Genomic DNA, 26,563 nt, shown 5'->3' on the forward strand with positions numbered 1-26,563 from the left:
CGCTGTCGAACTCTGACCGCGCCCCCGAGGCTCAGCGGCTCGCGCGGTGGAGAAGGAGAGAGTGCGCGCCTCGTGAGAAGGCACAAACGGTCTGTTCTCACAGGGAAAAAAAACGAGAATATTTCAGCTCATACATGGCGAAATTTGTTTTACTCGACGTCCAGACATATATCCATTCCGGACCGCGGCTCTGACAACGACAGGCGACGCGAATATCTGCATCTCTCAGAGGTTGGAGTTTACCGAGGGTTTTCGTAGCAGTTTCTTGTTTGGAGGCGCGCGAGTGCCGGAATAGTGGTCTCCGCGGGTGCCGTTTCGTGCTTTCCGGTGGCAGCTGACACTTATCCCTGTTTCTGAAGACCAGAAGGCCAGTTCTGTCTCCTTTCTGTCCAGTTCACCCGCAGTCCCTGTCAGCGCCGGGCCGCCTGCACACTCACCCGGCTCGGCCTCGCGCCTTCTCGAGCCCCGGCGACGACACAGCTCACGTTACCTCCCCGGTAGAGCCCTTTACCCACACTCCTCTAAAACACCTACTGAGTTTACAACGACCAACAAAACAGGGAATCCTAGGAGAAGAAACTGAGAAGAGAGACGGGACCCGTGCGCTGTGATATACGTTAGACAGACGGAGCTGTCAACAACAAAACAGCAGTTCTCTGAATTTACATAACGTTATATTAAGTTTATTCTTTCACGGGACTGGCTTATTCTCTTGTGCATATCCGTTATTAAGGTATTAGACAACAAAACGTCGCATGTAGATACTGAACACGCTTTGTGCAAAGACAAGGCCTCGTCTGCTAACTCGGATAGCTGCATCGCTAACTCTCAGACTGGGTTTTATCAGTTTCTAATCTTATTAACTGCACTTTTTGACTCCTATACATCGCTTTCTTTGTTCCATACGACACAATAGAGGATCGATTTCTAAGTCGCTGTTTCAACGCATAGTACAGTATCCTTGCCAAGAGGTCTGTTGAGCAGCAGGAGGAAACGGAGCTGTCAGCCTTTATTATCTAACGTTCTAGGCCTGATTAATTCCCACCCTGGGAAATAAAAACCGAATAATCTTATGTGTTGGGCTGGTTTCAGCTGACCTTTGCTACTCAAACTAGTTGTCCCTTGCGAGATTTCTTGCGCTGCAACCCCGCTGCATGCACTGATACGGGAAAGACTTGATTTATATTTTTGTACCATAGTTCAGGAGCCATTTAAAGCAGGGTCAGATATCTGCACAAACCCCATACTACTGCTTAGACATGAGTATTGAGATTCCAGTCGGTCTGACGGAGCTGCTTCAAGGCTACACCGTAGAGGTGCTGCGCCAGAGGCCGCCGGACCTGGTGGAGTTTGCCGTGCAGTATTTCACCCGCCTGCGGGACACTAGGAGCCAGGACGGGTCCGGGGCCGCCTCCGCCGCCAAAACCGGGGGGAAGGGTGTGATGTTTGATGGCGAGCCGATGCAAACCGAGTCGAACGGCGACGAGGAGGACGAGGACGATGACTCAGATTTTGAGCGTGAGTGCCTCTTTATTAAATGCGTTTTATTACACCGCCTGTGAAAGAGATGATATTGCTGTTTGCGTTTGTTTTAGTGGATAGTGTGTTTGCACGTCTAACAAGGGTGTCAGATTTCTCTTGTGATGGGTAACGTGAGGAATAGCCTCATCTAGGCTGTTTCCATGACACACGCTCGAGCTCTCATCCATGCGCTTGAATGACAGAGTGACAAGTGGCATCCCGAGATATCTCGAGATGCATGCAGAATTAAGAGGGGCTAGACTGCACGCTTAATGGATTTGCATTAATATTGATGCACTTTGGCTTTTGAATAGAGGCGGATTGTGATGTGTGTGTGATCGGGTTGGCGATGCTGTATGAATTGCTTGTATGAATGGATGCAGGCTGGCCATTGAGAATGCTAACAGGGATTTTTCATAATGGAGAGAGAGGTGCGCTCGCGCACATCAAAGCAGTGCCTCTTTCCTTTCATGTAGAGCAGAGTGAGCAGCTGCACTTTCCTAGTGGAAACCAAGCTGATTTCCCTGGCAGACTTTTCTTAAGTCAGCAGTTGTGAATTTACCCATTGAGAGAATTCTAGGCCATGAAAAACAGTTAGGAAAGAGGTTCAGAAATGGATACAGGGATTATACCACCTGCCCAAATCACTTAATCATATTTCATGAAGCCACATAATGCAATGCCTGCCTATGACTGAGTGGATTATGGCTTGTTTACAATAATTGTTTTTAATATTTAATTTGTGTAATTGTTTTCACAACCTTTTGCTAAATAGAATGGGCAAGTCCATGCCTATCTTTGTGCTAAATCTGATCTTAGATCATTTCGATTATGCACTGTCTGTGGTTTAGATTTCAGCAGGTACATCAGTCTCTTCTCACATTCTACATCAGTCTCTTCTCACGTTCTACATCAGTCTCTTCTCACGTTCTAAAATGCTTCCTTCACTACTATATAGTGTGCAAAAAGCATAATGAGAATGTCTGAATATGCAACCGCAGTTAGTACATTTACATGCACTGTTATATTCAAGCTGCTTTGTCCAAGTATACTTGACACAATTTAAAATCAAATGTTCAAAGGATGCGATTGAATTAAAACATTTGCACGCAATTTTTGAAGACAAATTTATCTATTAGGCAAACAATGCTGATTGAAACACTGCAGCCACTGAGATTATGGGGTGTACAGCAATTTCATATCCATAGGAGCTGTTGGATTAAAAAAATTGAGAAATGTAAAAAAAAAAAAAAAAAAGAATTTCTAGGGTAAGTGTAGTTACCATAAAAGTTGTTGTTATTTGACAACACTCAAGAAGATTATTTTCACAGTTATTGTTAGTACATCATTGGCCAGTGAACATCTGGATGAAGGCACAGTATAAAGATATTTTCATATTGCAAATTCGTATTTGACCCAACTTCATGCACATTCTGCAGGAGCCCCCTGTAGATTTAACACAATTTATTGGACTCTCTCAGTTTTAATCCAATTTAAAAAATCAAGTACACTCAGAAATTTGTTTAGTAAGATTATCAAAAAAAAAATTAGTTTTTTTTTCCAATCATATCAAATTTTGTTTAATTTTATCTGCTGAATTTTTGCTTTGTTTGGTTTTATTTTGTAACTCTTGTATTATTCCAACTCCACTTTTGCCATGAAAATAGCCTTATGCTGAGACAGCAATAAAAATAAATAACTGCTACCACTCATGTCAATCAGTTAATTTGCCTGTCAGCATATCCAATCAGTATATTAGGCTTGAACTGAACAGCATGCAGAAGAAAATGGAGGACAAGATGGGTTCTGCGTGAGAGATGTGTTGTTCCACAGCTGAGCTTCAGTGAACTTAGGAATCCAAAGCATGTTGGGGCACGGTTGAAGCATTAAAGACCATCCCACCTTGATCCTTCTTTCTTTGCGTCATGCTGTCAAGAAAACGTCTGCTCATCATCAATATTGGTTTGGCAATGTATCTTGCAGGAAGTTTGGATAAATTTGACTTGCTCTTCCAGTCTTGCATATGCAAGTATTGAGCACATTTACACGTACGTTCTTAAGTTGATTATGCTTAACAATCCGAAAACGCACTTGGTCGTGTAACCCGTTTTCTTTTATCGGAGTAAAGCCATAAATGATGCAAGCATAAACCAGTCGCAACAGGTATTTTTTCCCCTCTTACTTCGATTTTCACAAGTCAAGTAAATGCAGTTAGCCGCTTTCTGACGGCTTATTGAACTGCACATGTGTGTGATACGTGACGGGAACGCATCATTAGTGCAGATTTAAGTGCATCTAGAACGAGCAAACGTCTTGCAGTAAAGAAGGAAATATATCACAAACTTAGACTTTTTATGACTCAGAAAATGATAAAAATGTGTTCTCATCTCGTGCAGCAGAAGTAGAAGTTGTTTAGTCAGAATGCTGCGTTTATAACTGCATGAGAGGGTAATATACGAGCTGTAAGTTTCCCAACATGTTGCAAGTTGACATGTTGCAAGCTTAATTTAACATCACAACTGACAAATGTACAGAATACTCTGAGTCAGATGATATTATATTATAATTATTGTATTTTGACGTCACTAAAGGAAAATAACTTGATTTATTAATGAAGTCATGTAAATGCAGCTTGCGTTGTCAGGTTAATGATGTGCATGTAAACAGGTAAAACTTGTTATTTTAATAAGCTGATATTTGTGAGTTACTGGTGTGCATGTAAACATGCTCATTGTTGCTTTCTGTTTCATTTTGTGTAGGATCAAAGAATAGCTGTAAGTAGTTTCAGTTGTTTTGCTAACTTCCGCCAGACTTAGAACAGAATTAGAATGCCACCACCACATGACCTCTCTGCAAAACTCCAAACCTGAATGCATGAAATTGAGAAGTAGCAAGCATTTCTGATTGGCCTATAGCTGTTATGGACAATTTGTCTGATATCTAAAAAAAAAAAAATAATAATTAAAACTTAAATGTATACAATTTAGAATAGATCTATCTGAAATTAAAGTGAAATGAATTATTGTATAATTAATGTGTAAATTGCAAGTGTATAGCTTGTGTGTTATATGTCCTCTGTGTGGAGGAGAGGTACTTTGTTTAAAGCAGGATAAATAGAGTGGAACAGAGCAGTCAGCTGATTTATGGACACAACACAGCCACCTGCAGATACTCTAATGGCTCTTTTCCACTGCATGGTACGGCACGGTACAGTTCACTTTTGGGGGGTTTTCCACTGGGCACTCGGTTGAGGTTCCAAGTAGGGCTGTCACTTTTGTGAAAAAATCATTTTTGATTTTTAAGACATAAGTGTTCATCGAATCGATTGTAAAATCGATTTTCCATGTCTAATAAAAAGACGTTTCCTTTTCCAACGTCAAATAAAGGACAAATGTAAAGAGAGCGCTGGAAATGCACAAGTCAGCAATATTTCTTATTTGTTGGCATGAAGTTTCGTGCAGAATAACAAACAGCAAAAGGAGTGCAACTTTTTCGAAAAAATATATATGCAGAGGGGACAGCTGCCATAACAAAGGAAAACATCAGTGCAGACTTCAACCCGACTGCATTTATGAACTAGGCAATTCAGAAATCTCCAAGATTATTTAAAATAATGATTCAATGCATTTCAAACAACTGTTCAAAAAAAATGAAACTTTAAGGGCCCTATCTTGCACCCAGCGCAATTGACTTTGTACACCAACGCATGTGTCATTCCTATTTTGCACCCGCGCAAAGCGCGCTTTTCCCTCCACAGAAGCACGTCGCTAAACTAGTGAATGAACTTGCGCTCCCTGGGCGGTTCAGCGCAAAAAAGGAGGCGTGTTCCGGCGCAAACAATCCCTGGTGCTATTTTGCTGTTCCATTAAACAATTGCGCCACTGACCAGAAAAAACCTAGTCTAAAGTCAGTGGCGCGTTGCGCGTTGTTCATTATGCTATTTTAAGGGCGCATGCTTGACCATAATGTATAGCGTGCACAACGCGCATACACTTTGCTCATGTAATCTACACAGATGCAACAGTTATTTTTGCAAATCATAAATTGTTACACTAAAAAATATTAACACATGAGATGACGGAAATCATTGTGGTGTGACACGAAGATGTGAAAAAATAGGCATAAATCTAGCTTACAAATTATTCAGGCTAATTATTCTCCCATCCCCATACAACACAACTTCTCTGTCTTTCACTGCTCTTACAAGAACATCAGTCTCCTCGGCTGTGAACCGCTCCTGGCATGCGCCTGGTAAATACGCCATAATAATAGCAATCCATAATGGAACTTGCGCGCCTGCTTTTAAAGGGAATGTTGGATGACGCTCTGATTGGTTTATTTCACGTTACGCCCAAACCACACCTATGAATAATGAAGCTACTTCAGACCAACCCATTTTAGATTTGCGCCGGGCGCAAGAGCCATTTATCCCGCCGGGAAAATAGCAACAGCGCCGAGACCCGCCCACAAAGTTACTTGCGCTTCGCGCTTTGACACTTGCGTTTCAGATCGTTAAAATAGGGCCCTAAATGGACTTGAGAACAGGCCATGTGTGTTTTTTTTTTATTGAACGTAACCGACATTTAGGCTAGGCGGCACTAGGCAGGCATAATTAAAGGCTATGGCCATTACAAATTTATTGGATAGGAAAACAAGTCGATCAACATTTTCGGGGTCCAGAGCAGAGCGTTTTTTTATTCACTATATGTCCAGCTGTTGAGAAGACGCGCTCCAACCGCACTGATGTCCCAGGGACACTCGGGTACAGCTGCGCAAGGTGGGGGTATTACTGCCATGTTCCATCACAAAAGCCGGTCGCTGTCAGCTTGCAATGGTCCTTTTCATAACTCAGAATCTCTTGTAACTAGATACGCGAATGAGGCGAATTCGCATCTACCGACCTCCAGACGCGTGTAAACACGTCTTTACATTGACTTAACATTGAAATCATTCACGCCAGACGCTCTATTCACGTTTTGTGTGAACGCAGCATAAGAAGTCGCTTTCGACATCACTGGGTCTTATAGGCAAGTAAAATTGCTGGTATTTTCTGTCTAGCTTTCGTAAGGCATACTGCACTTTCAGATTTCTTTATTTCCTTTTTCTGCTTGTTTGTGAGTTTTGTTACATCTATATTTTTTTAATTGTTTAATTATTTTAAAATTAATAGTGTGCATATTTGGTTAAAATCGATTCCCTATTTTCATTTTCGAAACTTTTTTTGGTTGGTCCGATCGATTGTGGAATCGATTTTCGAACTAATAGTGACAGCCATAGTTCCAAGTGAACCGTACCATTACCAAAACGTGATGTGTAAACTCTGCTGATCACGGATTTGTCGGAGAGAATAGTCACTACCTGCGTCACTGAACTTAGTGCATCACTGAGACAAACACCAAAGAACCGCTAGATTTAAATCAGCAGAGCCAGCAAAGGATAGAACGCAAATGTTTTGAATGAGCGCACCTTTAACTACCAAAAATTGCCATTTTGTTGTCCGTTGAGGTAGTACAGACGTTCCTCTCATTGGTAGCAGAGGAGCAATAAGTAGCAATGGAATAAAAACGTTTTTCAGGAGTCGCAACTAATGCAGTAGAGGCGGCGCAATTATAATGACGTGAATCATCCTGCCCATTCTAAAGCAATACTAAACTGTTGTAATGCAAACCGATCCGAGCCGTGCCTTGCCGTACCGAGCCAAGTCATACCAAGCAGTGGAAAAGTGCCATAACAGTAAGTCAAAGAACCTGTTTGTGCTCCTCGCCAATGCTGGGTTGCCTTTTGTCATTGTGATTTAAGATACAATATTATGTAATATTGTTATTGCATCATCTGAAACTCATTTGGGAGTGTGCACCTTTTTCACATTGCATACAGAACTAAATCTTGAAAAAGGGAACTGTAATTTTTTTTTCAGCAGTTAGCATGTAGTCACAATCATAGAAGGTTTTTTGACCTTTAGGGAGTCCGTTTTTGCGGTTTGTCAAGAATTTATTAATAATAAAGCAGCTAAATAATTAGTGATAACTTTAAATGGCTATAAAATTGTTGCACTATTTTTATTTTGGTGCATGAAATATACAGACACATATACAAATATTATATATATACAATTAATAACTAAAATTGTATATTCCAGTGAATCAAAACCAGAGCAACCAGTTAAATGACTTGACACCTATTTTAATAGTATCTACATCAAGTACATGAGTATGCAAGGACTTAACTGGTTGGTCTGGTTTTGATTCACTGTACTTTTTGCTGTTCACTGTTTTCACTATGAGAATGTGAAAACTAATATTAAGAGCATTTGAACTTCAGACACTCAGTCTTAGGGCCTTTCCACACTGAGCGCGATGGGAAAAAGCAAGGTGAATCGACAACGATGCTTTCACACCAAACAACAAACGATTGTTTCCCTTCTGCTAATTAATTCCTGCACGCTAGGTTGCGCCGACCAACAAAATGAATTTTTTTTCAGAAATGTGTCTTGTAAATAGAAACAAACTATCTATAATGCCTACAAGAATAGGCGACATCCTCAAGTATAATTAGTAGTACAATAAGCATCAAGCTACACTTGAAAATGTATGTAATTATTAAATGTATAAATATATTTGCTTGCCGACTTTAAACACTCATCAAGTGCTTGTAATAACTTCCAGGTGTGATCTGTAGTTGATTTTGATTATTAAGCAGACACATGCACTCTTTGTATGTTTAATTACACTACACTGCTAATATGTGTCAGACATCCTTTATTGCTATACAAATACCATGAGCTGCATACAAAACACATACAGAAAATATAACATCGCAATCATATGTCTTGCCTTTTTGTGTCTCCGTTCACGTGATCCTATCTCAAATCTTATTGGACAGTTCGTATTTTCGGTTTGAAAAACTGAAAAGATTTGTCGAACTGATTTGAAAAAAAAAAATATATAACATTAGCATTCTCGGTGCGCGAACGTTCGTGGTCTATGTGGAAGCATCCTTAGAAATCTGTTGTTTTATTTCAGCATGTCGTCGCGTCCAATATTTGTTTTGCTTTTTTGCGCTCAGTGTCGAAAAGACTTTAAACTTTATTTAGAACACAGAAAGGAGAATTAAATAATTCCTGTTTTTGTCTTTATTACAGGCCTTGTCATACATTATGAATGCACATGCTTTTTATGAGTTCTTCAGTACCAGTTTTTTTTTTCTATGCTTGTATTGTTTGTGTGTTTTGTATGCCTGGGTGTGTCTATATCTGTTATTCTTTATGTTTGAGGTTTCGATAACAGTCTGGACTTTAGCATTTCCTCTTTATATATCTATCAGCAAGAGGGTGACGGACTACCCTGGCCCTGTTTGTTCTTCCCACTCTGGTCATTGATTTCAGAGGCAGCATTATAGTGTGGCTGTAAGCTTATGAAGCATTATTAGCCAGTGATAGACTTTAGGTTATCACGTTATTTCTGTATTTTGAGTGCTTCACTGATAGGAAATAAGTTAAGATGGAGTTATATAGCTTTAAGAGTTCAGACTGCTATATTACACTTATGGCATAATCCACCCGTCCTTAGAGCAGTACACCAGAGCTGTTCCTTCTTAAGGCATCATGGGTAAGGCCAAAGGTTAAGCAGGATGTGGAAACCCTGCACATTATTGTCATTGTTGCCTACACTATTTTAGTCTCCAATTAAATCTGATATTTAATGTCCTCTCTTTTCTCCAATCAGCAGAAAGGGGAAGCATTGTTCTGATCCCCTGTTTTTGCATGACTTTAATAGACAAAACCACACACAGAAACAGTTTCTTTGTAAGATGTTTGCAGGGCAGTCTGATTAGTGGTGGTGGCTCAAGGAGAGGAGGTCATTGGGACAGGAGTGTAACCAACCGAAGGACTCCAGTTGCGAAGTGTACACGTTGATTGGATATGCCTTCAACTAGCACCACATAATACAGTATCAGCCAATCAGAGAGGAGTTAAAAGAACAGACAGTGACCTTGTCCAGTCAGGGTGCAGATTAAGCAGATGAATGGCCTTGTCTAATCAGAGCCAGTGCTGACCTTGCTTCTAATATTCATATTATGCACACACAAACACACTTTTGCGGATTAATTTGCAGCACTGAATGCGCACCTATGTTTTTGTAAAGTTTACAGAAAGGGAAAGAAATTGGTATATTTGAGTAAATAACTCTTGTTATATAACTCTTATATATCTCAGTTGATCCCTGTATTGTAGATGTCATTCATGGTCTCTCAATCTAAGTAACCATCTGGCCGCCAGTAAAGGGTTAAATCCACAGGCACAGAGCTAGACATTCACACTATCCACACTGCCTTATAAGGGCTAAAGGGAGAGAGAGAAAGAGGGAGAAATGAAGTGCTACAGAAAAATAGACAAAGTTTTTAGAGAGTGCAGGGAAAAGAGGGGTATGGAGACATCAAGATTAATTGCTTACAGCAGGAAGGGGAGAGAGAGAAAATACAGCCAGCTCTGTAGCATATTGGGATTTTGAATTTATCCAAACCTCCTCAAACCCCTGATGAGCAGGAAATATTCATGAAAACACATTGCCACAAACAAGTTGTTTTTTTGTTTGTTTGTTTTTTTAAGTTATAAACTGAGGTGCTTGAATTGTTGGTAATGTTACATAGGGTATCATATTATATCGCAAATGTGTATTTTAACCATACAATAATTCATTTATAATTGTAGTATTGATTTATAAGTGTGCCCAAATTTGTGGACTCTGAAATGTACCAACTTTTGGTCAATTAGCTTGGGGTGAGATTTTTTTTTTAATGAAATTAATAATTTTATTAGTCAAGGATGCATAAAAATTAGGGGTGTAACGATACGCGTATTCGTATTGAACCGTTCGTTGGACTAATTAATTATATTTGGAAAATAAATAAAAAAAAATTGTGAAATATAATGATATGCGTTCAACAAGGTAGCGCAATAACCCAAACGACGTAACAGGCAACGCCCCTGACACCCCCGAAGAAGAAGAAAAAAAACACCAAATTATACGTTTATGTTAGGCTACTCAGTCAGGCACTCGCTGTAGTATGCGCTGAGTGAGCGAGCAGTTCATGCTAGGTACGCTGTGGCCAGTGTGTTTAACAGACCAGAAATAGAAGATCCTCCAATAACCAACAGGTCTGGTGTTTGGGTGCACTTTACCAATCGATCGGGGCACCCAAACAAGCACGGATATCAAAATGGACAAGTACTGTACTGTGTCGGAATTTCCTGAGCAGTATGATAAAATTAACAGGCCTGCACGTTATGCGATAGAAGAACTGTTATAAATAGAACGTATGCACGGGTAGTTTTAAAAACTCCACCTACTTTGCTCTTGGCATAGTGCAGCGCAAATCGCATTGTATCTGAAGGGCAACGCTGAGCCCAGGTTCCAGCGCCGCGCATACCGCGTCCAGTGTGAAAGACCCTTTAGCCATTTTGCAACGAGCCTTCAGCGCGTACTGAGTGAGTGAGCGCCCGGAAAACAGAGGTTTTAAGAACATGCTTAATGTAATTGAGCCCCGTTACAATATTCCTTCACGAGCCCATTTCAGCCAGACCGTAATTCCTGCTTTGTTCCAAAAAACATAAGCCCTATAGAGAACCAATTGAATAAAAACACACTCAATATAAAAAGTTATAGACTTCCATATAAAAAGTTACATCTTTGTATTTGTTCATAACTACTACAACAATATAATTTTTTTATTTTTTTTTATTTTTTTATAAGGAGCTGTTTTTGTTTTATACATTATGCTGCTAAGAAAACACCATAGAAGATGGGTAAAGAATGGCTCCATCATTGTTCAATGTAAAAAAAATAAAAAACATACTTTATTAGTTTTAATAAATAATTTTTTTTTTTAATCAAGAAAATTTATCTGCCAATTTTTTCTTTTTGCTGTATCTAAAACGTACCGAACCAAACCGTGACACCAGTAAATCGTATCGAACCGAACCGTGAATTTTGTGAACCGTTACACCCCTAATAAAAATCGATATTTGAACACTGACATTGTATACATTCATGTTACAATACAATAATAAAAAAATCATAGAAAATGTAGCACGGTTTCCACAAAAATATTAAGCAGCCAACAGTTTTCATCATTGATTATAATACAGAATGTTTGTAGAATGCCAAGTTAGAATTTTAGAATGATTTCACAAAGATCAGTTGACACCGAGGACTGGACTTTACTGTATATCGCTGAAAATTAATCTTTTTACATCACAGAAATTAACATTTTAAAATAAATTAAAATAAAAAAAGTTGTAAAACTATTACATCTGGTTTGATATTTTGTTTGTTTTGTTTTGACCATGTTGTTCTCTAGATGTTGTTATAAACATTTATAGTAAACCTATAATGGTTGACTGGTTTGAGTACCTGTATGCATATTAGTATATGTGTGTGGCTATTAGCATTTTAGTGTGGTTGTTTTTGCCTGTTGTGTGAGAGAAAGCACATAAGTGTTTGTAGTTCAGATGCTGACTCTCACATAAGTGATTTTAGCTGTACCATCACAGAGATCACACACACGTATTCTGTTTACTTGTAAAATTCCTCTGGCTAATATTTGCCAGCAGTGAGAGAAAGAGCATCGGGTGCATGAGGATATCTTGAAGGACATGGAGAGAGATAAGACAGAGAGAACAACACTTAAGTTTTGCAATTCTTTGCAACATTCTTTGCTATATTGTTTGCAGTTACTGCTGCTCATACTTAAAAGTGATTTTAACAGAATCTTAAAGTTAAACTATTAAACTCTGGCACGTTTGTACTTTGGACGTAAATGCTGACTGAAAGCCTGAACATGGGCAAAAAGTCCCATTGACTTATAATGAAGGAGGGACTTAAACTATATATACGGACAAGAAAATCATAGTGAGTACAGTCATGCCCACAAATATGATCAAAAAAGGCTGTGAAAATTCATCTGCATTGTTAATCCTTTTGATTTTTTATTAAAAAAATTTACAAGAATGTATCCTTTCATTGGATAATAAGAATTTAAAACGGAGGGGAAATATCATTATGAAATTAATGTTTTTCTCAAATACTCGTTAGACACCTGCTACCATCACATTTTCATTTTTTTAGTACCGACTTGGTACCGAAGTACCGGGTCATTTGACAACACTAATTGTGAGCCTACATTATTAACCATTAAAGCATTAATATTAATAACGATGTTATCATTTGTCATGTGTCTCCTAGAAACAATGTAAACTTTTAATTTTGAGTTAGTTGTGATCGGAGAGGCCTTTAAAGGGTTAGTTCACCCAAAAATAAAAAATAAATTACTCAGCCTAGAGGCATCCTAGGTGTATATTTTACTTTCTACTTTCAGACAAATCCAGTCTAGGTTATATTAGGGCCGGGACTTGATTGAAAAAATTAATCTAATTAATTAGAGGCTTTGTAATTAATTAATCGAAATTAATTGCATTTTAATCGTTTTAATCGTAATTGTAAGAATGTGCATAGATACTTCAGATTTAAAAATGCTGGCTGACTTGTTAGGTGATGTTTTCTCATTAAATCGTACGATTTCCTATCAATTCACTGGAATGTATAGGAATACTAGAGATTACCAATATGTCGGAGTGGCTGCTTCACTTTCATCACGTCATGAGCAATCCAGTTCTCTATTATAGATCAGTAGAAGGACCATAAATTTAGTGCTAGGCGTCATTCACACAGCGCTTCTGTTTTGATGAAGATGCGATGCGAGCAGTGCAATGGGTAAAACATGCAAGAAAATGGGAGTGAACTTTTAACTTGGGCACTGTGTTTTTAACATGGCGTTTCATCCATGAGACACTGCAAGAGATACGAGCGCAATATGCACAAACTTGTACACTTTGTACACTTGTACACAATAGTTGTAGTTTTTGCTTCTTTCCTACAGATATTTAACAAGTGATTTTGTTTTTTACATCATGATGACAACTTCAAGTGTTATGCACTTGGAATAGGTTTTTCTTTAACTAGATGGTTAATAAAGAAAAAGTATCTTGAATCATGTTGTAGTAACATTTTTGTTGGTCAAACATTCTGAAAAAAACATGCACTAAAATGGGTTGCTGAAAGCAGAGCTGATTTTGGCAGGTTGTTGTTTTACACTACATTGAGAAATTTTAACCAAAGTATGTTATAGACCCGGGGGTAGGCAACGTCGGTCCATAGACTTTTCATTAAGACCCTAAAGAATCATATCAACTTGTGGGAAATGGGCATCCGATGACTCCTTTAAGGACTCTTTTAATTGTAGGGTCAAAAGAATATCATTTGCATAACAGAACATTTTAAACAATTGCTAAGCCATTGTTGTCAAAAACAAGAAAATTGGATGCAAGTAGTGTTCTCTTTGAAAGCCATACATATTCTAGGCCTATATTTGTGAGCTTGAAAATGTGGCAAGTTTGAAAAACTCAACTACAAACGAAATATGAGAAGCATGGTGGAGGGAAAGATTTTCAGTAAATAAAGTCTTAAATTACATGTTTGTTACCCACACATGGCTGTTATATGACTTCAGGAAACGCAAACCTAGCCGTGCCATACCGTTTGCCTTCTTTGATACTCTAATTCTGCTTTTTTTCGTAGTTTCTTTTCTTTTGCTTATGTGAAAAACAATACGGGCTCAAACTGACTTGAGGGTGAGTAATGATGACAAAACTTTGAACTTTTGAACTTTTCCTTTAATGATTCAGAATGGATCAACTTCACGTTCAGACAGCAGCAGAATACGGTGTCAGGCCTGTTTTATGTCCTTTTATGTCCTTACTATGGTTACGTTCACACTAGGGGTGTAACGGTTCACAAAATTCACGGTTCGGTTCGATACGATACACTGATGTCACGGTTCGGTTCGGTTCGATACGTTTTAGATACAGCAAAATGTAAAAACATCTCAACTTTTCAGAATGCCGCAAGCGCACCGCGGGTCATGTGACAAGAACTAACCAATCAGCTTCATCCTTTCCCGTAACAACGTTGAGAGCTCAGCCAAGATGAAGGATCAGCTGATCATAGTTGTATATGGATTGCAATTTTGAAATAAATTTAGTAGCAGAGCTACTGCAAGCGATTTTTAGAGCTGCAAATCCATTTATCCTTCGCTGAAATTTCCGCGTCTCATGGAGAGAGCACGTCATTGTTGCTTAGCAAAGACAGACGCCTCATGAGCGCTTCTGCCCAAGCGCTTTGGAAAGGAGGAGAAAGACGCGCTTAGCGTTTTCCATGCGTTTTTAGGCACGATATGTGAACGGCCCCTAAGGCGCTCGCTCACTCAGCATGCGCTGAAGGCTCGTTGCAAAATGTCGAATGCCTTTAACAGACCAGAAATATAAGATCCTAAAATAACCAACAGGTCTGGTGTTTGGGTTGGATTCCCTGTAAGCTATAGTTTCTAAATGCTGCAGGGATAGTTTGCTGCGTGCATGTTTCTCCTTTTTTTCGTCTTTTCCCAGATAGTACTGACGCATATATCCCAGATATTCCCGCTGGTTTTTTTTTTTTTTTTTTTGTAATCCCGCTGGTGTACCCTGTCATGTTGCAGATGCGACATACCGTTGTTTTTTTATCCACCACTCTCTTGCCATCACCATTATAGCTTAAAGGGAATCCAAAGTGCACCCAAACACCAGACCTGTTGGTTATTGGAGGATCTTCTCATTTCTAGTCTGTTAAACGCATTGGCTATTTTGCAACGAGCCTTCAGCGCGTACTGAGTGAGCGAGCGCCTGCTGAGTAGCCTAACATAAACATATAAGATGGTGTTTTTTTCTTCTTCGGGAGTGTCAGGGGCGTTGCCTGTTACGTTGTTTGGGTTATTGGGCTACCTTGTTGAACGCATATCATTATATTTCTCTCTCTCTTTTTTTTTTTTTTTCAAATATAATTAATTACTCCAACGAACCGTTCGGTATACATAATGCGTACCGCGTACCGAACCGAAAGCGTCGTACCGAACGGTTCAATACGAATACGCGTATCGTTACACCCCTAGTTCACACACAGTTAGGTTATTTACGGGTGTGACAACCGCATTCTGTAACTGAACTCACACTAGGGCTGTCAAAATTGCTCAAAAATGACGTTCGAATATTCCCTAAAAAAACCCCAAGAATATTCAAACTATTCGAACATCTGGTGGCGCATGTTGTCAATGACACGCATTACGTCAATAACAGGACAAAATAATACAAAGATACATGACTACTTGTATAGGTAGTCTATTTAAGTTTAAACATATTTGACAATGTATTACCTACACAAAAACAAGGAAATCAATTAATGGCCAAGACTGCAGACCTCACGCTCTCTCACCCTCACGTTCTCTGCGCATAATGGTTTAAATAAATAAACCAATGATTCAGTGCTGATCAAGAGTTTTGTGCAAGCGATTTAAGGTCGCGAATTCTTTCCCAAATATAGCAGGCTTCAATCAGTGATTGAAACAAATATTATTAATATGAATTGAAGCTTTACAGCATATACAACTGAGTGAGCTGAGCTGTGGTAAACATGGAACTTTTCCTTGACATGAAACGATAAATAATTAAACCTCGGATCCATTGCTTGACAGAACTCCCCAATAATTTTACCTCGCTTTCTCTGCTGCGGTCGAGTTGGGCTCTGCACTTGCTACCATCTTCCATGAAGACGCGTCAATTTTCAGCAGTGATGCTGTGCCAGACAGTGTGACTCCTGTGACATGTCCCTGAACCCGTCAGGCGCGCTAACGCGGCCACTCGCAAATCAGACAGCCACGCCTCTACTACCGCGGGCGTTTTTTCCACATTTTTCGAATATTAATTTTCACCTTCGAAATTCGTTTTTTAAAACCTATTCGAACATATATTCAAATTTAGAATATTCGTTGACAGCCCTAACTCACACCCATAAATTTCAGGACACACCATTGCATTGTTGGAACACACGCGCTGTGTGAACAGGACTGGACAACTAGTTGTCTGTCATGGCATACAGTGTGAGAGAGAGATGCTCTGCCACACTAATGTGTGTCTAATGTGTGTTACATGTTTTCATGTGTTTTCGGTACTTACAGTGCAGAAAAATGAGCTGGGTGTCCATCTTTGATTTTACTTTGGTCACTGTCGCTATGGTCACTGGTCAGGAATGGAGCTTGACTTCCGTTGCACGTTCATACAGACATTACTCTAAACACGACTGTAAGCTGCTGTGTGAACGGGACATTTCAAGACTCATACCTGTGAAGAAAATGCAGTTGTCAATACCAAAAACTGACAGTGTGGACATAGCCTTTGTGTGTATTCTTAGAAATAAAGCTTGCACTCATTATTCTTTTCCTTTTCTTCCTTCCTGTGTCACTGTCGGTTTCTTTCCCTTTTTTCCCTCTCTCTCTCTGGATGCCAATAGAGAGTGAGTGGGTGTATATTTGGGGGGATAGTTGTTAGAGCGATCAGGAAGTCTTCCTTGTATTTTGTTGTCATGGCAACTTTAGCCACTTGATATCCCCTACACGTGAGGTTGAAGCACCCCATCTCCTGATACTCACGCGCTCATGCACGCACTCATTTCTTTGAGTGCTCTCACAACACATCCATGTATTAAGCCGCCTTGTCTGGGCAACATGCGCACACACACAGCGTTAAGTAATTTGCAAAGAGGTGTAAATCTGAAAGCTTATGTGTGAATATACAAACTTCCACGCCATTTAACATGAGCGTGCATGCCTTGCGTTACATAATGTGTTTTGTGTTGCTGGTTAATTGTTGTAAGAATGTGTTCAGACATTTGAAAGTCTGCTTTTATTGGTTACAAGCAGAACAACTTATTAAGATCCTAAAATTGAGCATGTATGCGAGAGAAAGATTATTGCTAGTTTTACACCAAAGAGTTAATGGACTGACGGACTGTAACAGCGCCATGAGAAAGCAGGAGGAGGAGTGTGTGCAGACCTGCAGGGCTCCTGAGAGTCGTTCTAGTGCACTCGGCTGTGATCGTACACACATAATTGCAATCTCCTGAAACTGGTACAGCCTGTAGGACAGGCCTTTGACTGACCTTACCGAATATTTAACACACCCACACAGTTACTGAAGGGCACATGTGAGATTTGGAGACTGAATTTGATCGTTAACATTGTCTATAAGTCTGCGCCTCTCAGAATTTGAACCGTCATTAACTCTCTCTCTTTCTCTTTCTCTTTCTCCGCAGCTCCTCCTCCCAGCAGATTTAACCGGAGAGTGTCGGGTGAGTTCTGTTTGACGTCATTGCACTAATCATGTGGTTTTAAGTGTGTGTGAGTATCAGATAAGTGCTGTGCCTTTCCGTCATTTCCCCTTGTGTTTGTTTTATGGTAAGAACGTTGCTGGTATTCCCACTCCCACTGCCCCTTTCAGTTGTGTTCCAGTTGTGTTTGCAACATACACATTCCTTTAATGTGGGATTTTTAGAGACCCACGTCATCATATGAAGGAATCTACAAATGCTACATGTAAAGACATGTTTAACGTACTGAGAAGAATATATCTTGCCTGTAGTTTTTAGTTAAAATATCTATTTATTTGTTTGTTTTTAAGAAATTAAAGTTTGTTTCTCCTTTTCTGCAGTGTAAATACACTACCATTAAAAAGTTTGTGGTCCCTAAGATTTTTTGAAAGATGTCTCTTATGCTCACCGAGCAGAGCCCTGCACGGGCCTCAAATTTAGACCCGAGCAGCTCTGGCCCTCCAACAGCTTATCAACAGCTTATTTATTTTGTCAGTTGCTGGCAAGTAAGCATACGCGCTTCTGGGTTTAGTGCTACCGACTGTAGATCGTCATGAATGAAATGTCACAGTTTTGTATTGTGCTTTGATAATGGCAGCGGGTAGCCTAGATTTATGCTTTCGGTTTGAATAGAAATCTTGTACAATTTGTCAATCTAAAATGGTAATTATACATTAACAACTGTCAACCATGTCAGTACGCAACTGCGTGCTCTGAACTATTTTACAAAACGCATTTCTTGTTTTGGTTGTGCATACGGACTTGTGGACCACTTATGTGCACCCCTGCTTATACTGCTGTTCCAGCTATTAAAAAAGTTCAGTATTGTATTTAAAGGAGCTATGTGGAGGTTTTTACTTAAAAAAATCTTTGAGATAGAGTTTTCATTTGTACATGTATGAGCCAACCATGATGTAAAAAAAGAATGACACCTTGACTGTCCACCACGGTTGCCTCTATCAGCCTGTAGGCTCAATTGTGTGTGGAGGAGTTGGGCCCGAATTGGCGCAAAAATTCACAAAATGTGACATCATGTGCGTTCTCGTCTACTTGGGCTTACAACCGTACGGCACGCCAGTCATTATAGTAATCAGCGGCAATAGTGATTTCAGATGGACTCTGCGGATGGAAAGAAGCGACCAGCCTCCAGCACAATTCAGACACCCACGGACACTCCTCGAAGTAAAAAAAAAAAAAAAAAAAAAAAAAAAAAGCGTGCTCCTCTGCACACTGAGAACGAGCATGAGATTCCTCTAATGCTGAAGTTCCTCTAACGCCCAATGGTGTCAGTAACGGTTAAAAATTTCAGAACCAACGGAATGCTCCTTTAATGGAAAAGTGATTGATTATATTTCATTTAGTTTTTTGTTAATTTAGAAAAAAGTTTGGAGCATTTTTTGTTCATTAAATATACGTTTTTGCTTTTTAATGTTAACAACCAAGTTGCATTTTGCAACATGAAGATTTGATACCGGCATATCCCTACTCACAATATCAACAAAATGTAAATAAAGAGTAAATACATGCCTCACAGACATGATATATTTATCTATAGGAAGTTACTACTTAACAATAAAACAAATCAAAAACTCTTTCTTTATAGTAATAATCAAAATCCGTAAAGATGCACTTCTCTAAATAAACACTATCACGGTAGCACGATCTCGTGTTGTTTCCACCAGTGTGGCAATTGTTTTCATCACTAATGATGGAATACTAAAATACAAAAATAAGGAAAAACTTAAAACAGGCTCGAGGCACCATGTTGATTTGGTGCATGAGAAACACTTATTATTATTATTAATGTTATTATTAAGTGCTGCTTAATATTAAAAACTGTTATACGTTGTATTTCAGTATTCTTGGTGAATAGTAGGTTCAAAATAATGGCATTTATTTAAAAAGGAAGCTTTTGTAACACTTAGTGTCTATACTGTCACTTTTGATCAATTTAATGCCTCCTTGATGTATAAAAATATTTGTATTACTGACACCATACGTTTGAACTTATGTGCAACAAATAAAATAAACTTTATTAAAAAAAAAAAAATCCTCTGTGAAGTATGTAGGCTTGCGATTATTTTCTTTTTAAGTGGCTTATTTGTTGCAAAAAGATAAAAAATACAAATTAAATAAAAAATTACAGCTACATTTTTCAGTACAGCATGCTTTCTATGTCCTTAGAACAATGTAAATGGGTACCATCATATTATAGAGTCTCTGTCATTAAAAAGTTTGAAACCAACGTCAAGAGTTTTTCACTTGCATGTGGCTTTATGACTTTTGAAAATAGTCATTTATTTTTATAGTGTGTGCGGAGGCCTTTAACCCTGATGATGATGAGGAAGACTCTGAGCCGAGAGTTGTCCATCCAAAAACAGATGAGCAGCGTTGTAGATTACAAGAGGCCTGCAAGGACATTCTGCTGTTCAAGGCACTTGATCAGGTACGCGGGCACACACACACACACACACACACACACACACAGATATGAGGGCTATAAAACTGTAAACCGACGCCATCCAGGTTGTATCACTCCTGGACTCTATGGAGGCCAGTCAGTCAGGTTTGGTTTGCATGTGCTCCTGATCACACGTGCCCTACTTAAACTACTGCTGCCAGTTCATCATGTTAGAGGAACCTATTTTCCAATTAATGTGCTGTTACTTGAACTGATTTGCATTGTTTATTTTTTTGCTGATGTCATGTAGCACGTTTAAGTTGTGCTCTGGTCAGTGGATCAAGTTCTATGAAGTATTTAAAGGTTAACCCGAGTGTGTAGTCGGGTTTCCAAAATAGGAATATTTGCATTACTTTGAATTTGTAACACTTGCAGATAAGAATGTTATTGTATGTTATGTAATATTATAATTCTCATTATCTGTACCAGTGGCGAAGACTAAAATCTCTTATCCAAAGAGATATTCTTTTAAAAGTTAAGAATTGTCTATGCCAGTGATCCTCAAATCTGGCTCGAGAGATCCACTTTCCTGCGAAGTTTAGCTCTAACCCTAATCAAACACGCATGAGTTTGCTAATCAGTGTCTTCAGGATCATTAGAAAATCACATGCAGGTGTGTTTAATTGGAGTCGGAGCTAAACTCTACAGGAAACTGGATCTTGCGAGCCAGATTTGAGGATCACTGGTCTATGCCCTCCTAAAACAGCTTGCCCCCCCCCCCCCCCACCCACCCACACATATCTATGTCACGATGTGAGAAGATAAGCATTACACCATTCAAATGTTCATACAAAGGAAGGCAGCGTAACTTTTTTATTTTCACTGCTGGCGCCATGTTGTGGTGATGCTGTGTTTGGTTGTGTAAACCAAGCTACCATTTTTGCCTTCCAAAAGAGAGGACACAACTAGAGATCAGTGGTTAAGTTGTATTTACAACACTGTTCCAGAACAGTTCAACCCAAATATTCAGATGATTCAAACGCGAGTTTTAAACAGTGTAGAGTAGTGCTTGTTGTTTGTTATTTCTCCGACCACAAATGCAGACATGGTTTTAAGTTTACGTGCGTGAAATGCAACACATTATAATCCGTAATAATGTCCCCACTGAAATCAATGAATGCCTTGTTTATAATGGGTTAATGTTTTTTTGTCTTGTCACACTGGGACACGGCATCACAATATGGTAAGGTGGGGTTTCCCAATCCCAGTGCTCTTATCACTCACAGCGTTTGTTCTATTTGACCGTAAGTGCCCTTCAAAGTGGACATCACAGGATATTCCATCATGATTCCAGTTCAAAATGTGTATATGTTCCATTCAGAAGGCATTAAAGTGTGCAAGAGGGGAATTTAAATTGTATTTATTTATAGATTTATATGATGTCATGTAAAGAAGACGCTGTGGACAGCAGCGCAGTGCTTAGTGTCTTAGTTTTGTGAAAGTACTTTCTGTCTGTCAGAGGACTTGACTCCACTCCATCTACCAGTCATGTGAACCCTAAGAATTGTTTTTTTTTTTTTTATGCCCAGTAGTTTTGTATATCCCTACAGTGGATGCTAAATATGCACTGTATGATCCAGAAATGCATTTCCTTCATCAGACTCTGTCTCTTTCTGGTATAGGAGCAGTTTTCACAGGTGCTGGACGCCATGTTTGAGGTTCTTGTGCAGCCACAAGATCATGTCATTGATCAGGGAGATGATGGAGATAACTTTTATGTAATTGAGAGGTAAATTTCTTTAAAAACTGTTCTGACAGTGTGTGTCTGTGATACTCTGGTTTATGATACTTTAACAATGTTGCATATATCTTTTGCTTATTTTCAAAACTGATTCATCTCCCAGTTGTTTCTTGATTCAAATTTTGAAAATCCTGCTTTTTAATTTCCGCATTTTATGTAAAAAGTATGCACTTTTAGCCTAATGCTCTGTTTGTAACAACAAAATGCATTTACTGCTACTGGATACTTGGTTAATGTTTCTTTATATAAATATATTTAATTGCACTACATACTGTAAGCGCTTGTAATTGTTGAAATGTTTAAATTAAAAACTATAGTAACTATTACTGTTTAGTGACTTGATAATCCATGCAGTTTTAAATTTAACAATAGTATTATGCTAATCTTACATAATATCAGTAATATAATACCCTCTGTCCAGATGAAAAGCACCTCTTAAGCGAATGGAGCTGCACTTCACCTGGCACCATGGCCATGCAAAACTAAATATGGTTATAACCTTCTTCGAAGTTGGCCTTTTTCACTACTGTAAAGTGATGAATGCTAATTGTGCACAGACACAGTTATTTGATATTGGCATACAATAATTTGCATTAGTTATTTTATTGATTATTGCAGCTGTAATCATGATGTGACTCAATTTGGATTCAATAAATGAACTGAGAGCAATTTATGTGAATTCCTATTCATTGTTTAACACAAACCTTAACAGTATTCCTCATATTGACTGTCAATACCTGTAGGTCAGGATATCTGAATGATGTGTCACTACCACAACTGTAACTCAATACATGTTTGTTGTGTATTTTCAGGGGTGTGTATGATATTGTGGTACAGAAGGATGGTGTGGGTTGCTGTGTGGGTCAGTATGATAATAAGGGCAGTTTCGGAGAACTGGCCCTCATGTACAACACTCCACGTGCTGCAACCATCATTGCTAAAGAGGAGGGAGCCCTCTGGGGACTGGTGAGTGCGGAGAGAGCAAGTGAGCTGACAGCAAACCCTGTTGATGTAGTGTTCTGTAACAGCACCACCTTGTGGACATGTGCTTGAAACACAATGACTGCAGCTTCACTTACACAAGCAGCAATTTCACATTATACATTCAACAAATATGAAGACTGAAGATGTGTCACAAGAATAATTTCAGTATGTCTGCTTCAGGATCGGGCAACGTTCCGAAGACTCATAGTGAAGAATAATGCGAAGAAGAGAAGGGTGTATGAATTATTTATCGAGTCTGTCCCACTACTCAAATCACTGGAGGTGAGAAAATGATTGTACATTTATTCTTTTGCCAAACATGTTTTAAGTGGTTCTGTGAAAGAGTAACACTGAAGAAAAACCTTAGGGTGATGAGACCTTTAGAGATGGATATTAGACCATTAACAAAATAATCAAATACTTACCCATCTTTATATCTCCTAGATCTCTGAGAGGATGAAGATTGTTGATGTGCTGGGTGTAAAATTATTTCAGGATGGAGAGCGGATCATTATGCAGGTGAAAAAAGTTGTTCTTGTGTATGAATATCATTGGCCATCAACATAGTGTTAATTATTTTAAAGACTACACATTTCGAATTAAAGTTAAGTTTCAAAGGTAAAATAATAGGTGTGTTGTTCAAAATTATGACAAAGTATTGTGACAATGTCTGGTTGTCAAATGTTAACGGAACATTTTCCAAGTTATTGTGATAACATCCATCCTTTGTTATTCTGTTAGAACACCTGTGTCAAAATTAATAATTAATAACTCATTAGAATTTCCTACAGTACCCTCACGTAAAACTATAGATGGACATAGCAAATATCTGCCCTGAACTATTAAATGTGGATTTAAGCATTAATATTAACATTGTGATTTTTTTGTAAAGCTGTTTTGAAACAAAAAAGAAAAATAAATGTGCTTAGCAAAAATAACGATTATTTCATACATCTACTAAAAATCACCAGAAATTTTATTTAGAAAAATGTATTATCTAATGCCGTTGTGCATTTATCTCTATACATATATGATGCATTTAGTTTGAGTCAGTGGATGGTGCCATTGAGAATCTTGCTATCCTCTGTTTAGCTCTCACACACTTGAAAGAACCACCAGACACACAGCAGGTTCACTTATAGCACTGTAATACTAGTGCAGAACTGAAGATTAGGACTCTGACTGATGCTATTGTATCATTAATCATTACTATTATGGGCTGCTCTATGACCAGGGCGATAAGGCTGATTGCTTCTACATTGTGGAGTCTGGAGAGGTGAAGATTATGATGAAGAGCAAAGTGAGTTCCTTTATCTTTCTTCTTCTCTTGCATTGTGTTAAATAACACCTTTTAAACTCCTGAATGTGCTGAAATAATTTCAGATGTTACTTTTCAGATTTTCTTTTTTTATCAAATACTTTCAGTCCCAGATTAAAATGTAGATACAGGCATACATAGACTATTTCTCCTCAACAATTTTTGAATCACATGACCCTGGACCACAAAACCAGTCATAAGTCCATGTTTCAAAATTGAGATTGATACATCATCACTAAACTGAATGAAGTAGCTTCCCATTGATGTATTTTTTGTAAGGATTGGACAAAATGTGAAATCTGGAATCTGAGGTTGCAAAAAAAAAAAAAAAAAAAAAAAAAAAAAAATATATATATATATATATATATATATATATATATATATATAGAGGGAGAGAGAGAGAGAGAGAGAGAGGTATATTACTTATCAAAAATTATGTTTGGAAATATTTATATTAGGAAATTTTCAAAATATCGTTGATTAATGTCCTAATGGTTTTTGGCATAAAAGAAAAATATATAATTTTGACCCGTACAATGTATTTTTGGCTATTGTTACAAATATACCCCAGCGACTTAAGTTTTGTAGGCAGGGTCACATTATAGAGTTTTCTGTTTAGGATGGGACTTGCATGTTTGGCATCCAATTATTTTGGATAATTTAAAGTTACATTTTTAATCTTGCCCCAAATCTAAATGTTCTCTCAGACAAAAGCAGACAGACAGGATAATGCTGAGGTGGAGATCGCTCGCTGCAGTAGAGGGCAGTATTTTGGAGAACTTGCTCTCGTTACTAATAAACCACGTGCTGCCTCAGCCTATGCTGTAGGGGATGTCAAATGCTTGGGTAAGTTTCTCTGAGTCCATCTGACTTACATTTTTGCTTTGAAATGTGTGCCGTGTGCTCAATTAATGTCACATGACTGATGTTTGTGTTTCAGTGATTGACGTACAAGCCTTCGAGCGTTTGCTGGGGTCCTGCAAAGAGATCATGAAGAGGAATATCGCCCACTATGAGGAGCAGCTGGTGGCGCTGTTTGGATCCAGTGTGGACCTGAGGGACTGAGACGGACTGGCCGTGCCTTACACACACACACACACACACACACACACACACACACACACACACACACACACACTATACAACACGACACATAGGTTATACACTCCCAAAACATTTTGTAGGCACACATTCCTTTTTATTTTCACTCATTCTTCAGCCAACACACTCACTCTTTCAAATCATACCTCTCACACACACACACACACACACACACACACACACATGCCTGATGTCATTGCGTCAGCTGCTCAGTACGAAATGGAAACATTACCAGCTCAACTGCTGTGACCCTGAACCAACCACAGCCTGGAGAGAACATACGCACACAAACACACACATTCACTCACACCAAAAATTCCCAGCCAAGGACCCATCCTTTCTCATGGTCACTTGCAGTCACAACAAAGAAAAAAGAAAAAGAGACAAGATAAAAGAATCTATGTTTAAACAAGAAAAAAGGTTGATATCTTTCAATAAAAAATGCAAAAAATCTCAAAAATTTAACATTTTAGAGCATTTTATGATAATGCAAAGCTTTGATAAACTTGTTTAAATATGACCTGTTTTCTTTCCCTGCTGTTGGTGCATAAATGTTTTTGGTGGTATCCACAGTGACTGATTTTTCTCACTTGAACTCCACATGTTGTATTGATTAATGTATTCCTATTATTATCATTTCATATTATTTTTGTTGAAGGTTGACTCGCTCTTACACCACCCTAATTGGAGAATGCGAGGCCGAATCTAGTGCAAATACTTCCCTTGAGTCTTTCTGAATGAGTTGTCCTTAAAAATAAATAAAGCAGACATTTTGGTAACCTGCTGGGACTTTTATGTTGCGCGTGTGTGTGTGTGTATGTGTGTGTTTGTTGAAAGGTGCGATCTGTAATTACAGAAACAGTGCCATTTAAATGTCAGGAATCAGTTTTGTGTTTGTAATCTTTTGAATGGAGACACCAGTGTTTTGGAATGGAGTGTTATTTTTCTTTTTCCTTTAGGGCGTTAGTTGGCTGTTGTTAGTTGGTTATCATCATTGAGAGTTGGCTAGTTTCAGCATTTACAGATTGTACTTTTAATAAACTTTGGATAATTCAGGGTGTCTGCTTTTATTTGGGGATTCTGTTTTTCTTTATGGAGGGGGTGTGAGGAGTAGTGTTCGGAAACATTTTTCATGATCAATTCTTTGA

At 38.6% G+C, this 26,563-nt stretch overlaps 1 protein-coding gene across 2 annotated transcripts; it reads left to right on the top strand.

Annotated features, from left to right (window-relative positions):
* Positions 1-26,470, top strand: prkar2aa (protein kinase, cAMP-dependent, regulatory, type II, alpha A). 2 transcript variants are annotated; one of them, XM_052563068.1, is made up of 11 exons: positions 1-1,518; positions 17,757-17,792; positions 20,120-20,256; positions 21,894-22,000; positions 22,825-22,978; positions 23,177-23,278; positions 23,441-23,515; positions 24,231-24,296; positions 25,022-25,160; positions 25,255-25,398; positions 25,429-26,470. In XM_052563068.1, the coding sequence occupies exons 1-10, from the start codon at positions 1,260-1,262 to the stop codon at positions 25,377-25,379; spliced, it is 1,200 nt and encodes a 399-aa protein (XP_052419028.1). In that variant the 5' UTR covers positions 1-1,259; the 3' UTR covers positions 25,380-25,398; positions 25,429-26,470. The 2 variants fall into 2 exon arrangements, with proteins under 2 accessions (XP_052419028.1, XP_052419027.1); XM_052563067.1 differs by having other exon boundaries at positions 2-1,518; positions 25,255-26,470.
* Positions 26,471-26,563: the final 93 nt, after the last annotated feature.

Source organism: Carassius gibelio, chromosome B8, assembly GCF_023724105.1.
Source record: "Carassius gibelio isolate Cgi1373 ecotype wild population from Czech Republic chromosome B8, carGib1.2-hapl.c, whole genome shotgun sequence".
Classification (NCBI taxonomy): Eukaryota; Metazoa; Chordata; class Actinopteri; order Cypriniformes; family Cyprinidae; genus Carassius; species Carassius gibelio.